The 16563-nt window shown below is 33.1% G+C and overlaps 2 protein-coding genes across 2 annotated transcripts in view; one reads left to right on the forward strand and one right to left on the reverse strand.

Moving 5' to 3' along the window:
- The first annotated feature begins 461 nt into the window (after positions 1–461).
- On the forward strand, positions 462–10105 carry LOC114880799 (zinc metalloproteinase nas-13-like). Its single transcript, XM_029197195.2, has 4 exons — positions 462–807; positions 5117–5422; positions 6138–6271; positions 9074–10105. Exons 1-4 carry the CDS (start codon positions 462–464, stop codon positions 9209–9211), a joined length of 924 nt encoding a protein of 307 aa, XP_029053028.2. The 3' UTR covers positions 9212–10105.
- Position 10106: 1 nt separating this feature from the next.
- Positions 10107–16563, reverse strand: part of LOC114880798 (glucose dehydrogenase [FAD, quinone]) — a 73396-nt gene continuing 66939 nt past the window's right edge. Inside the window, exon 8 of the mRNA XM_046286105.1 lies at positions 10107–13720. Coding sequence (XP_046142061.1) covers positions 13408–13720 — 313 coding nt within the window. The 3' untranslated portion in view covers positions 10107–13407. The remainder of the gene's footprint in view (positions 13721–16563) is intronic.

The following is a 16563-nucleotide window of genomic DNA, read 5'->3' on the forward strand; positions in this document are numbered from 1 at the left end:
TATTCTTTGAAGGTTAATAAAGTTTAATAATTTGAAGATAAATACACAAATATAAAATAGATATTTTCATGTAAGTACTCAAAATATAAATTTTATAATATTTTGAAATGATACAATTTTATTAATCATCAAGATGTCAAGGATACATGCACTCTAAGGTAATATGATGTCACCTTGTCAACCATACCTCCAACCATCAATAGTTCTCGATAAATATCGTCTTTTTGTTACCTTAAATCGAAAGACTCTTATCATAGAGTGTCCCTGATTGCTTCCGCACGGAAGCGTCAATTCAATGGACACATCTGTCACACCCATTTTCGCAACTTATATAGACAAGAACCTCGATGATTTTTTTGCCAGTCTTATAACATTCGTTCTAAGAATAAAATTACGATTTATTATTCGTCACGTAGTACACGGTATTAAATTTAACTCGCTTCGAAACTATTCTTGAGGACATGTATAAAACGTCACTCAGCGTATTATTGATATTTCCTTTCATAAGTTTGACGTCCACGCGTCTGTTTCGACAACCAGAAGCTATAAATAGCGAGATCCATGACATTAATAACTCGAACGGTCATCTCGGACACCTTGAAGATTTTTTGTACGGTCTACCTGATAGCAAGACTGGAAGAAGAGTGGCAGAATGGCACGAGAATATGGCTAGCAACCCGGAAGAGTTGGGCTCCTATGTAGAAGGTGACATTTTGTTCCCGATGGGAACCGGAAGGAATGGCTTAAGAGCGAGCTCCGCCACATGGCCCAATGGTGTTGTTCCTTATATTATTAGTCCATATTTTGGTGAGTTGTCAAGATAAATCGCCATATTAATTTCAAAAATTGTATTAATTTGAAAACGTTTCTCGATTCAAAGTTTAGTACTTTTAAACTCCGTGCCCTATAATATCGAGTCACCGTCGTGACGCAACTTACACTTCAAATGTGTGAAAGGCTGGTATTTTTAATACAGTCGAATTTTAAGTTTAATTCTAATTCTAATTTGCCCAGTCAAAGATCGTTGAACGCCATGCATGCATGATATTCAAATTTTCTTTATTTGTTTGAAAATACAAGCAATAACTAGGTAGAAAAAATCATAGGAAAATGAGTTAATTTCGAAAGACAAATTTATTAATTTATTAGTTTCACAAAATAAAACGGAGAGAAAAGCGAGGACGTCACAAACATTATATTCTGAAATTTATCTTGGGATTTAAAGCTAGGAATAAATAAAGGTTATACATTGAGTTATTTAAGACACGTATTATATTATAAAATATGATTCCACACACCTCTCCATATTTTCTTTCAACTAGAGTCGTTCATCGATTTAAAAACTAAAAATATGAATAAATAAGATAGTATTATGTATTATATAATTTTTAGACAAAAATTGACATAATAATTGTTATTACATCATCATCATAGATAATGACTTCATTATCAGATTCCATCTTTGATATTACCATTCCAACAACTAGAACAACTGAACACTAACTTGAATAAGTGAATATTAATCAATTACAATTGAGAAATGTACTAAAAATGAAGTTGATTAATTTTACTTCAAAACAGTTTAGCTAACTTCTTGCAATATAATGTACGTACAGGGCCAGTCCAAGGAATTTTGTCACCCTGTGCAATAATATACAGTAAAACCTCTATAAGTCGTCACCCGGATAAGTCGTCACTCCGGATAAATCGTCATTTTAAAATTTACATGGTTTTTACCCCGCTTAGGTCGTCAAAATTTCTCGGTCCCTTGAGTGACGACTTTTACTGTATTTTACCCGAAAGAAAATTCTTACAATGACATTTTAATGAATTTTAAATAGTCGTATTTATTAATAAAAAGTTAATGAAAAGTAATCATAAACTACATATTTTGTAGAAACAGGGAAAGAGAGAGATGATTAAAAGGAAGAAAGAAAATAATTGTGATCCAGTAATCCACTAAATATTTTCAAAAAATATATTTAGATTGATAATATTATCAACAAAAATAATATATTGGAGGAAAATACTTTGAAGAAACAATTCCAAAAAAATTTAGATTTATTTCATACTTTTTAAAATAATTTATTACATTTGAATTTTGTATAGCTTATACCAATTATACAGGCACAAAAAACTTGTCACCCCGTGCAAATGAACGTGTTGCACCATCGATTGTACCGGCCGTGTGGACATGTTATGGTATAAAAGAGTAAAAATAAGTAAAATTTGTTGAATGGTCAAATTTTAATTCTCTAGACTCTAAAGTTTAGGTTCTCTATCATCCCTTCTGGGTTATTTTATTATTCGTATATTTAAAAAAGGAAGGTTTATCAGTTTTCTGTTGAGTACATCCAAAAGAAATCTAATGTGTTCTATAATTTAAAAAATGATGTTTCAAAAGTATTTTTTATCTTAGTTAACCAATTAATTATTGTGTATATGCATATTTATATCCCAAATAGAAATTTTAAGATTCATAAAAGTTACCCAGCAAGAGTAATCATCGATTAATATGATAAAAGAAATACTCGTTTCAAATGGTTAAAAATTTTGTATAAAAACTTTTCTTTCATTAAAAGAGCCAGAAAGACCGCATCGCTATTTTTTAAAATGAAATGGTACATAAATAAAATCTTATTACAGAATTTTTAACATATATCCTCTTCTCACACACTCTTATCAATATTTCAGTCAAGACTCACCTTTATCAGTTTCTTATCAGTTTTTACTCGTACAAGGTTGTCTTAATAAACTCTTAGGAGGCCAAGGTTGTTTCGATTGAAATGTTTAAGGTTATTTCAATGCTATTTGAAGAATTCAGGGTAACATGTATTATACTTTATACATTGTTTTCAGTGAATAATCTTATCATATAGGTTATTTTACGCCAAATTGTTCGCATTGGAGTATCTACTTAAGTGAGGGCCAGGGTGGGGCTCTCCTCACAAAATTTGGACTGGTCTCGTTCCAAAAATGTGGACCTTCACCATTCTAAAATTTTAAGATTCCAAAATTCCAACATTTTAAAATTTCATTATTTTAGATTTCCCACATTTCAAAATTTCAAAATTTCAGAATTTTAAAATTACATATCTTCAAAATTTCATAATACGCAAGTTCCAAAATTTCAACCTTTCTAAATTCCAGAATTCCAAATTCTAAAATCTTCAAAATTAAAAAATTTAAGATTTTCAGGACACGAAAATTAAAAATTTTCTGAGGTATCTGGTCTACCCTAGAGGAAAGTCGAAGTTACACTAATCCTTTTAACATCGATCTCACACTAAATATAGACCTTAGGAGATTGCAATTTTTCTTTATTTTGATAACCACAGGCTACGCTCATAAATATCTATATAACCAACTATTTATTCACTTGAGTTCATCTTCATTTGACTTTAACTTAGAAAGATTGATCTATTGTAATATACATATAATCTTTTTTAGTTCCAGAAATTGATTTTAAAATGTTGAAACTTAAAACAAATTTTTCTTTTAAAACTAGAAAGAATCTAGCCATGTACTATATATTCCTTGAACTTTTGCCTACAAGAAAGTCCTTGAGAAATTGTTTATAATTCCAAGAATTGCAAAATCAATTTTTCAATTAAAAAGTATCAGTATAATAGGTCAAAATATCTAAATTAAACTAAAATGAAAAGATGAACTGCGTCCCTCATTTAATTTTTGAAATAAAAATTCGCAAATATAGGTTGTTTTCATAAAAATGGTAAAAATTATAAAATTCAGTGATCTCTATTTTATCAACAAGTTAAAACTCCACATTTTATTTCACATTCATTGCATCATATTTCATTGCGAACAAAATCCTTGAGATTGATGAATAACGGACTTGGTGTGGAATGACCCGTATGCATGCAGCAACATACAATTGCAGCGCCAATGCAATTAAGTATTATTGTTAAATTTAAACAATTTAATTTTTGTTTTTAGATTCATTTATTAAATTTGCTCCAATTTTATGAAACTAATTAAATTGGAAAAGAAAACATCTTTTGAGAATCATAGAGTTCATGTTCGTAGCTTTGAAGTATGATAAACAAAGGATCATTTTCAGTTGGAAACGTTTTACAAGCACCGAGAAACGAGAGTTAATTATATGCCTGTGATGCAATTATTTCTCTTCCTCTATGTTGGAATGAACGAGTGTTGCAGGGAAGATTCAATTTGTGACGTTTTAATTAGATTCCACGTTTCTAGACGTATGTTGGTTGTTCTGAAATTGTTTAATTAAAAAAAGTCACAGAACCGTGAATATTTTACTGTCAACATGCAAATGTTTGTTCCCAAATATCAAGTACAATCGGTCAAAAAATCTTTCAGTACATGGTATTAAAATTTATTTAACGTTGTATGATTTTAACAAAGAAGGCAGTATATTATTATTTAATACCATGACTGAACAGAAGGTTTTAGAACCTTTCTGAATCTCTATTCTGAATTCTAAGACTTTAAAATTCCGGAATTCTAAGATTCTATGGTTTTTAAATTCTGATGTTTAAAAGGTTTAGAAACTCCGAAATTTTTAAATACAAAAATTAAAGAACTCAAAATTCAAAACCTTAAAAGTTCAAAAATTTAAAGGTTCCAAAATTGTAAAATTCCAAACCTCTGTAGTTCAAAAATTTTGAAATTCAATAGTTAATTGCAAACATTTAAAACTTCAAAAATCCCAAAATTGTAAAGTTTAAAAATTTCAAAACTTCCAAGTGCTAAAATCCTAGAATTCCAAAATTCAAGTTTCAGAATTACAAAGTTTAGGCGTTCCAAAATTAAAAAATTCAAAAGTTGCAAAATCCCAAAATACAAAATTTGTACAATTCCAAAACTGCAAAGTTTAAGAATCACAAAATTCAAAAGTTTCCAAATTTATAAATTCAAATGTTCAAAAATCTGTAAATTTAATAATTCGTCAGATTGTTAGAAATAAATATTTGACCCAAAATGCAATAGTAACACTTCTGTCAAAGCAAAGGAACATGATCCATCTAGATCCTAATCCTAGCTACGCCAATGCAATTAGCCATCATTATTCCTACAGAAAGTTCACATAATAGAAAATGATCAAACAAGTCACGAATTGTTTTTGTAGACGCTGATCAACGGAGAGTGATCTACGAGGCAATGAACGATTACCATAAGTATACGTGCATTAGGTTCAAGCCATACCACGGCGTGGAGACCGATTACATCAGGATCACGGCTGGTAACAGCGGTTGTTGGAGCAGTGTGGGAAGAATTGGTAGTTGGCAAAACGTGAATCTTCAAGTTCCTGGCTGTGTAACAAGAAAAGGCACTGTGATCCACGAACTGATGCACGCTATAGGCTTTTTGCACGAACAGAGCAGATTCGAGAGAGATCAGTTCGTCTCTATCCAATGGAATAATATTCTAAATGGTGAGTTTTGCTGAGATTTAGGTTGAGTAATAGAATACTTCCATCAGATTTGAATTTTTGGCCCTTCTTCGACTTTATTATTTATAAAATCAGTTTCAAGTTGAAATACAATGATTAGAAAAGGCACATGATGTTAAACCAAAGATTTTAATAGGCCTTGTAATAGACAACTTGTTTGCTAAAAGCAAACGTAAGGCTATTCTACACAAAATGATCATACTTTATATTATTATACACAAATTTTGGAATTTTTAGAAATTTTATAGGCTTGTAAAACTTGTCTGAAAAAGGTTAATCCAATTTGATGATTGCTTTTTAATCATTAAAAATTCCCATTGATGCCGAGAAAAAGTATTAGTTTACCAGATGAGTCCTCTTCTTCATAATTTTTGGACTCAATAAGTTTTCAGATAAAATAAGGATTAGTTTCTACTATGATTTTTTTAACTCAGTTAAAAAACCACCGCTCAGGCGGCGGACCATGGAGAGAGCCTTAATTCTTTAATCTAGTATTTCATATTATTTTCATTTTCTAAATTTCACACTGTACCTTCAAAAATTATTTTTCCGACATATGAAACTCTTTCGTTTAAAAATGATACATTTAACTTTAGGTTAATATCCTTGTATATATTTTGTAAGTTCGGGCCTCTATCCGGACTCCACTGTTCAAGGTATATTTCCTGCTTAAAGAAATAATTGATATCTTTTTTAGGCCATGACAGCAATTTCCAGAAAGCTTCGAAACAAACTACAGATGACTTTGGCATTGGTTATGATTATAATAGCGTGATGCATTATTCGTCACACGCATTTTCAAAAAATGGGAAACCGACTATAATACCCAGAGTAAGTATATTAATTTACCATACTTTATAAAATTTCTTGCAAACTATCTGTAGCAAAAAGTGCACTTACTACAAAATAATAAATCATAAACATACACTACCGTTCAAAAATTTCGTAACATCTATTACAATGTGATACTAAATTATGTTGTAAATAATAATATTACTTAAAATTAGAGAAAAATAACACATTTATACACATATTATTGTGCTAATCAGGATCGTGTTTACCCCTAGACCAAATAGGCACGTGCCTAGGGCCCGATGAAAAGAAGGGTCCCCATAGAGGTATTTGTCATTACTGCATGAAATAAATAAATCTGCTGGCTATAACTTTGAAATTTAATTGAAAGATATACATAAGAAGGCCCCAAAAAGTACTAGATGCAGCCTTAATATTAATGTTATTTAGTTGTATCATATCGTTCATGTTTTTAGTATATGATTAAATTTTTGTATTGTGCGTTTAAACTTACGAATGGTAGTGCATATTGTTTATAAATATTGACAGAGTTGCACTAAACTATTACTTTATTAATGTTTATATAAATGAATACAATAATATGTGAAATTAACTTATAAACTAACATTATAAATAAAATGATTATTGAAAGAAAGTAATTGTGGGTACAGACATGCAACAGAACACAGTAACGTATCACCGTCGCGTAACACACTGAGCAACATTTGTCGTTGCGCGACGATGTTACGTTGTGGACGTACACAGAATCTCGTGGCGTATCATCAGCGCGTAGCATTATGCCGTCCCATCAGTTCATGGTTTGTGTGCACGTCCAAACTTGCATAGATGGGGTGTATCGTGAATGCGTAACATTTCTTTGATGTGACGGTGAAAACCCGACAATTGATGGGACGTTGCGATGTTACGATGTTACGCTGATACGCTGTTACGGTGTGGCGTCCACACTTGATACACGACGGAGTTACCTTAAGCTGGGTATCCACCAGTATCAAACGCCCGTATCGTATCACCGTTCCGAACCCTTCTGAATAGGCAGACGTTGCCTCGTTGCATGCAACGGCATGCTGCGGCGCGGACAACATTTCTTCGTTTCTTGATATAAACGGTTCGGCAATAGGACTGGGCCACTACAGGCGAGGAGTCTCGTTTTGCTGCGTGGCGTTCCAAAGGAACGGAGGCAACGTATCCATCCGAAAAATTTGTCGATTCTTTGCTGTTGCATCGAAGGAAAGGTTCATGCGTTGTCACTTGACATAGCGTTTCGTGCCGTCACTTGGGTTTCAATTTATTTGAAATCTTGCGGTATTATTGGATTCATTTCAAAAGCGATTAAATTATTTATGAATTTAACCTAATTTAATTTAGACAAATTTTATCGTCTAAATATATTTAAACAGATCAATTATCTTCGGTGCTACGCTGTACATAAAAGAGCAATGTTAATAATCACCTGTGTGATTATTGAAAAAGGACAATGTTAATTTTCCAGAGATTTTTCCGTTGCCGAGTATCGAAAGTTCTATTGGTCTGTGATACGGAGGCGAAGGAACGGGCCGATCCGAAAATTGTCGGTTTCTTGTCGTTCAAAGGATTGGTTCGGAAACCACTTGAAACGTAAAAACAACATACCCAGGCGGAGGCCCGAAATGCTATGTCAAGTGGAAACATGACACTTGAGGCACGAGATAATATGATTTGGAATTGGATACATCAGTGAGATAATACTAATGCAACGACTGAACTTTGTTATTTTTCATTTTTTTCTTAAAAAACTGTTACCAAGATATTTGTGACGTTTTTCTGATTAAAATCATACCAAACACGATATGGTTGGATAATTACACTAAAGAAACAGCATGCAGCAAATCGAAACTTCTCGCCTATAGGAGTTTATTTCAAGACACGAAGAACTATTGTCCGAGCCGTATCACGCCGTGGCATGCAACGAGGCAACGCCTGCCTATTCAAAAGGGTTCGGAACGGTGATACGATACGGGCGTTTGATACCGGTGGATACCCGGCTTTACTGTGTTCTGTTGCATGTCTGTACCCACCTTAACGTGGACATGTGTGCCATACCGTTCTTTATCGCCATGACAGAGTAACCAACCATCCAAAAAAAAAGAAAAAGGGTGGCCAACTTTATAATAATACATGGCCTGTCGGTATCTCGTGCCAAAGTGCCAACAAATATAAATCTGTTATTTTGACGATGTTTGGTATATTTCGATATATGTATACTCGCCATCAAGTCACGCTTCCCTAGTTAAAATGGTGATGCCTCGGATTCTCGCCCTTCTCCTTAGGTATTCCCGAAGATTATAACAATGTAGGGAAGGGTTCCATCTGCTATACAGATCTGTGGCCTTCCATTACATTTACATGCATACGAACATTAACGCGGGCGAATTTGAATTGATATTTATGTTATTATTTATAATTCTCAGGAATATACCAAATGTTATAGTATTTAATAATTAGAAATTATATTATTTTCGTTTAAATTATTTTATTAATAATTATTTTATTAATATTGTCTAAATTATTTTTAATATTAAGATCGTCAAAATTAAGATTTTAAGAATTCATTTTCCGTAGAGAAGACTGATTTGATAGCGAGTGTACTGCATAGAACATAAAAATTAAAATTATTTCTTCAAAAATCAACGTATATTTCGACAAAATCACTTTAATAATTCCTACCATTATGTTAAGAAACGAAGTATTTTCATTGTTATGTTAATTGAAAATTGCGAGAGGTGCAAAGATATCAGCATATTAAAAATAATTTCTTATCGATCGTATTTTTCAATGTTTCAGACGTCAAATGATTATTTCAGCGAAGTTGATAAATATTTTCAGGATAATGTTAGGATCAAACTGGGTCAACGTGAAGGTTTCAGCAAGGGAGACATTCAGAAAATCAGGAGAATGTATAAATGCAACCGCTATGGTTGATTTCACCTCCGATTTCAATTAATCCTTGAAATTCTGTTACTTGAGACACTTAAAACCATCGAAATGTAAATAACATTTTTATTTCTTTCTTTCTTACAATATTACTGATTCAAAAATTTTTTTAAATGTCATTTGCACTCCTTTGGTTCAAAGTGTTTTATTTATGATTAATAGATTTTTTCAAAAGTTCACCTGAACTGATTTATTAAAACCATCACGATAATAATAAGCTGAACATGTATTAAAAATTTGAAAAATTTAAATTAATAGATTTTGATTTTAATATTTCTTACAAAAGATTGTTGGAAGAAATTAATTTCAATTTATGAATTTTTAGAAATATATTGTGCTTTAATATATCAAATAATTTGTAAGTTATGTTTCCGGTTGGAAAGGCCGTGGCCTACAGGTGGGAAATACTTTGAAGTCATAAAAGATTTATTAGAATGTGTAATGATAATACAATGCAATCACTGCGTATTAGGAACATTGTCGAATCTACTAAACTCAGCACAAAAAATCTGTGTGGGTAACCCTAGAAATGTTGGGTCAGCTAAGCAGTGCTGCCTCCCCTCCTTCCGGATCCGAGCCGCTGATCGCTATTGGTTGACGATCCTCTACATTTCCAATATTAAAAAATGGCTCCACATTATAATAATGAATGGTTAATCTAGTCCTAGGTATTATAATTTATCGTTTTATATCAGAATGTAAGAACGAAATAAAGGATTATCTGTTTTATTATTTATAACTGGGTATATTTCATCGTGAAATATTCTATTTATTTTTGTCTGTTTTCTTTACATTACATCCAGATAATTACTAATCATTAATTAAATTTTATTAGGATCAAAATAACATAATAATTTTTTATGTTGTAATTTTAGAAATTAAAATATCTTTTTGTTTTTTAATATTAACTACATTTTATTAGTTCTTTTTTTCATTTTAAGAAAATCAATTTTCAATAATACAGAGAAAGTATCAGACATCTCTATGTTCTTCCTCAACAAAGTAATCATATCTATTACAATATTTATATTTGATATTTTTGTTGAATTATATACAATAGTTCCTAATTTATTTGTCTAAATAAAATGGGCTCAAAACCGAGGTAGCTTTACAACGTAGAATAATTGATTTTCCAACTTTGAATTAAACAATTTTCCATTTGTTCAAAAAAATTTCAAGAATCCTTATACAGGGTGTCTCGCCTAATTTAACCAACTCAATTGATTTTAACTAATGGATGAATCGAACACTTGTTGTCACAGATAATATGATGTTGAAAAACATTCAAGATTATAATATTTAATTATTTTAATGTAAGTTTTCAACGTAAACTTCAGCATTTTTATCTATAACCCTATCAATTTTATGTCTATCTCTTAGTTGGTATTGTGACGAATCCAAAATAAATTATAGGATTATGTATAAAAAACGTCTTAACCCAAAAGGTCCTTCGACATCGTGTTATCCAAATTCATAAGTAGGAGGGGTTTCAAAAAGGAGTTTAAACATTCTAATGAACTTGTAGAAAAGCTACTCCCCTTCCCCTCGACTTCGATAATTTTTAAATATGTTATAGAAATCAACATTTTAAACAACTTTTTCCTATATATATAACCGCCGTTCGGCCTTAGTTTTCGAGATATTTTCGAAAAACTGTCCAAACTAATACATTCAATTCTGCCTGTTCGTATGCGTCCGATGATCAATATACATATATATACCTTGTGAACTTCTATATTGATAATTTCAACGTACTGTAGCTATGCCGGCAGCCGGGAATTTAATATAACCTAACCAAACCTAATTTAATGTACCTAATCAGTGAATTAGGTTAGGTTAGACTAAAGTAATATTTTGGTCGCCTGACGGTGACCAGACACACACACAGATTCAAAATCATTACAATTAGTTAAATTGAACTTTTAAGCCCACTCGATATTGGTGTCGGTCGCAAAAATGAAGGGAAATCGAGGAGACATCGGTACCCATACGAAACCGATATTTACGTGAATTTGACTTGACTTTTGATCGAAAAAAAAATTTTGTTTGAAGTTTAAAATTAGAAATTTTATTAGGAATATTTTGTTCTCAAATTATAAAACGTATCTGAGTAAACACCTTGCATAACGGGGTCAAAGAGTAAGTATAACAAGAGGCGACATTCTGACAAAGGAACTACTTGTAGAGAGAGACAAAGTAATACAACCCATTAAAATGTCCATGTTTGGTACCAGTTTCACTTATTTTTAAGAATTTCCCTTTGTAATATTTATTAAAGTTATTTAATCGATTAAGAATTTATTATACAATACATTGAAATATAGTAATAAAGATTTTAAAACGTGTGTAAAGAAAGATAGGAAACTTTACATCGTATTGAATTTTTAAATATTGGAATGTTCTTCAAATATATTATCCAAAACCTTTCCTCATCTTATTGTACAATTATGTAATTTATGTTTAAATATATTTTCTAATACTATCGTTTTATTATGTTTCTTATTTGCCCACTTTTCAATTATGTAAAATTAGTGTAAATTCTTCGATTAATAATATACAGAAAAATTGACAATGCAAAAAGGTTTCTAATTATTTATTAAAGACTGATATGAAATGAAGGTATTATGTGCATCCAATTCATTCAAACTTCCCACTCGTTGATACAACCCATTTAAAGGGATAACGAATCGATGACTTCAAAGGTGCCAGCGGGAGTATCGCTTCTTGTTATACCTGCACTTTGACGGGGTCTCAAAATCTTTTAGTATGTTCACTGCTGTTGTGCGAACAGACGACGGATGCTAGATGTTGCCGATCGACGCCAGTGATGCATAGTTGTGGGATTTTTTTTTCACTAGGAGACTGCGTGCACATGCGTAAGCAATATTACATATAGCGAAACTTTCATGCATGCAATGTACATATACTCTTTCATTCCTTTCTTCGTTTTCACCAAGAAAATTCATCAGGTGATGTCTCTAGTCGTAGTGTCACTTACGCATACGCACATAGCCTATTATTAAAAAAAAATTCCACGACTGTGCATCAGAGACTCTGATCGGAGTTGATCGGCAATGTTCGGCATCCGTCGTCTGTTTGCATGGCGGCAGCGAATGTGTTAAAAAATGTTGAGACCTCCTTTAATGCACAACACGAGTTTTCAGATACTTTTGATTATCTGACAATAAAGATTTTTTTTCACTAGGAGTCTGCGTGCGCATGCATAAGTAACATATAAATAGGAAAACTTTCATGCGTGTAATGTATACAGCTATGAAATCATCTGATGTTCCTAGTTGTATCACGCATACGCACGCTGCTTCCTAGTGAGAAAGAATCCCATACAAACCCGTGCCGGCAACGAGCAGGCATGGGCACTAACGACCAAGACGGGTATGAGCGTTCTTCGGTGCACGCATGAGTCGAACGAGCTGTAGAAGAAGGAGGCGACGCCGCTCACTGCATAGTCGTAACCGTTAGCGTGCCCGCCCGCCGAGCAAAGTTTGTTCATGCCTGGTTCAGAGCTTAGGGCAGGTATGGGCGAACTTTGCTCGGACGGGCATGCACACGATCGTCCGTGAGTATGCAGCGAGCCAGCGTCCTTTTTCTCCTCTAGTTCGTTCGACGTACGCGTATATCGAAGAGCGCCCGTGCACGTTTTACTATTTAGTGCCCATGTCTGGTTTAGGGTTTCTAAAAGTCCTAGCTCTTGATACTATTCACGATAAAAAAGATTTGAATTTGTCTACTAATTATAAAAAAAATTGAATTGGTTAAGTTAGGTGAGACATCCTGTATCCTCGATATGTATTTTATAGGAATTATTCACTTCAATTTTTATATTTTCTACGATGATCGAATGCGCACAGCGCTACCTTAGCTCTCTTTGTTAAAATAGTGAAAGAAATTTGTAATTAAATTCATCACACAATTGCTCATCGAAGCATAAAACAGATGATGATATCCAAAATGTTTAAATCATTAAAAAATCTACATTTAACATTTCCAATTATTATCATTTAAAGTATCAAAAAATCACTTCTATTTCATAAATGCTGGTCTAAAATTTCAAAATATTCAATAGTTTAAATTAAATATTCCATTGTGGTCAATTATGTAAATCTCTTTCAGCGGATGGAGATCTTTGATCTCAGAAAATACTTTTATTGGTAAACCGATCTTTATCAGCCGATCCAGGTCCTTTTAATAAAATCAGCAACTCGCTCGCCAATCATAATAGCAGGCGCGTTAGTGTTACCGGAAACGACTCTGGGCATAATACTGGTATCTGCCACTCTTACACCTCTAACTCCCGTGACCCTTAATTGATTATCTACCACAGCTAATGGGTCGTCTGGTGGACCCATCTTGCAGGAACCGGCTTGGTGATTTTCTGGTGCTGTATCGTGTTTCACGGCACATTCCCAGTAAGCGTCACAACCAAATTTCAAGTGCTCGCAATTTTTCACCGGTGTTCGATCCAGCTGGAAACCGTATCTGTAAAATGGAAATAAAAAATGGCAATGTTATTAAACAAATTTTTTTTAACAAGTAAATTAGGTGTAGGAATTGTTGCACTACATTGTATCTATTACGTTTTGGGCCATTATGGAATGGTTAATTTTGGTACATATCAGCGCTTCTCAACCTTTTCATAAATACGTTTCATAAATACCTCCGAAATTAAAAATCAAAAATTTCAGTACCATTGTTTCTTCCAGTACGCGTCCGCGACGAGACTAGCGAATGAATGAATGCTTTTATGGTCAAGGTGACCGTTGGTGCCTGGGACCGACAATTGGACTGCGCAGACACGTGCATCACACAGGGTCCGTCTAAGACCCGGAAGAGAAGAAGGTTTGGGCCTTTTGTTTAGGCAGTGGAAATGAATGTTCTGAGTTTATGGTTTGGAACCTTCTAAGCCCTGGGTGGTAATTTCTTTAATACGTGATGAACTACCACTCCGGCCAGCTTAGGGTAGGTTTTTAAGAGTCATGTTAAATACGACCGATCGTGTTTTCTGAATTAGTGCAATAAACTGTGAAAGCTGCCATGCCGCGTAACAACCATTAAGAAAAGTATGTTCTGTAAATACATAAGTATGTATTTGAGAGAGATCATACACTTAATTACAGTGTTTTAATATATTTCGTTTTGATTTCTAATACAATAAATGCACACAAAAAAGTAAATTAAAATGTACAATATCGAGCAAAGTATATGTATAGAGAAAGATATGTTTAGAGAAAGTATGTAGGCATCAGTTTAGTATATGGGCTGGCCCCCACCAGGAGGGTGGGGTATATAGTCGGATAGCTTGGAAGATGAGGATCACAAATATGGTGGTTCCAGGTGTCAAAGTCTTGAAGGGGCGGAGATATAGGGGTTGAAAGTTGTGATGAACTCGAATTTCACTTGGACGTCCGATTATACATCCGCAGTTCTGTGTTCGTCCGCAAGTGACCATCGCTTTTCTACTGTTTCTGGCCCGGTTATCGACCTTATAACAGGTGAGCTTAAAATCATTAAAAAAAATTTTTTTTCATTTTTTTAATTGAGTGCACCACAAGGAGGTTGTTGCGTATTGATGTAGATGGAATATAATTTTTTTCGTTACTTATTTGTCCACATTCGGTTAGGTTAGGCCACATAAATATTCCGGCCGCCTGACGGCGGCCGGCCACGCAAGTTCAATGTCAAAATTATTGAAATTAGTTAACTTTGATTTTAAGCCCACCCGTTATATGATCGATAACCGGGCCAGAAACAGTAGAAAAGTGATGGTCACTTGCGGACGAACACAGAACTGCGGATGTATACTCGGACGTCTAAGTGAAATTCGAGTTCATCACAACTTTCAACCCCTATATCTCCGCCGCTTCAAGAGTTTGACACCTGTAATCACCATATTTGTGATTCTCATCCTCCAAGCTATCCGACTGTATAACTCCCTCCCCTGGTGGGGCCAGCCCATATACTAAATCGGAGCCGTTTTACCGAGCAGTGTATGTTTAAGTAAGATTCGATTGTGTATTGAAATGATGGAAAATATTTCTAACAGTTTTTAACACTAGAACTACCGACGGTTGATGTACACTAATCTTTAAGTTGGAAATAATGTAGAAAATTAAATAGATAAAGGATGAAATATAATGTAATATATGTATACACCCATTCTTTATCTCGATAATAGCCAGCCTTGCAGAAATACCTCGATAAAATTTATAAATTAAAATAAGAAACTTGAAATCAGTTATTTTGGCTGGTTTGGTAGTTCTGGTATTGAAGTAATAAAGTTTCAATGCACATCATGATATTAGAATTGTTTATAAATATAAGTATTGACAGTAGTATAGGCTGCTACGAGATAAGACTAGTAAGTCAAGTTTAACTTAAATGTATTATGCTCGATAAAATTTTGAGGTCGATTTTCTCAAAGCATCGGATAAAAAGATTTTATTCTTTCCTTTCGACTTATTTTTTCTCATAGAATCGCCCTATACCCAATTGTATTCACCCCTCTGATTTCCCTAGCAGCACGATTGACAATCCTTCATTCCATTGTGTTCTAAATATATTTTACACAAAATGCAATATTTTATTTTAAATAAGTTTCTAAAATAGCCAAAAATCTGACAATTATTATTAACTGTAAGAGTTGAAAAATACAATTTTTAAATTAAAATTAAGAAAATTATGCAACGTACAAACAATTAAATTATTTTATACAATTAACGTACATGATCATAAATCTGTACAATAAATTAATTAAAAAAAAAATGGAAAACAGTCATGGGGACTGTCGACAGAAGTGAAAACTTAAAACTATGAAATAACAGTGGCTTTTTTTGAATTTTCAAATTAATTGTAGTATCAAAAATTAAAATTTCATAATTTGTAAATTAAGATCATTAACATTAGTCTGGTTCTCACATCTATCGGCACTACGAGCAACACATTTTTATTCTAAAAAGGATACAATTGGCTTATGGCAACTAAAATAAGAAACAAAAATGTTTGATTGAAATTTATATAAATATCGTGTTTTGAACAACTTTTTCTTATACATATAACCGCCGCTCGACCTTAGTTTTTGAGATATTTTCGAAAAACTGTCGAAACTAATGCATTGAATTCTGCCTGTTCATGTGCGTCCGTGTTACATCTTACGCATTAGTGTGCGATCGTCGCTTTTCTACTGTTTCTGCAGGCAACAGCATGCTCAGTACGCGATCGCGGTAGAGGATACCGTTATGTAACGCGGATTCCACCACCGGAAGATGCGCACCGGAAGATTCCTTACAACCTTTTACCTTTGCAAGGAGAATAATTTTATACTG

The sequence above is a fragment of the Osmia bicornis genome, chromosome 6 (genome assembly GCF_907164935.1).
Source record: "Osmia bicornis bicornis chromosome 6, iOsmBic2.1, whole genome shotgun sequence".
Taxonomy (NCBI): domain Eukaryota; kingdom Metazoa; phylum Arthropoda; class Insecta; order Hymenoptera; family Megachilidae; genus Osmia; species Osmia bicornis.

Coding starts and splice junctions, on each gene's coding strand:
- LOC114880799 (XM_029197195.2), top strand. CDS start 462: ATGTATAAAACGTCACTCAGCGTATTATTGATATTTCCTTTCATAAGT. Junction 5,423..6,137: donor ATGGAATAATATTCTAAATG/GTGAGTTTTGCT, acceptor TATCTTTTTTAG/GCCATGACAGCAATTTCCAG. Junction 6,272..9,073: donor AACCGACTATAATACCCAGA/GTAAGTATATTA, acceptor TCAATGTTTCAG/ACGTCAAATGATTATTTCAG.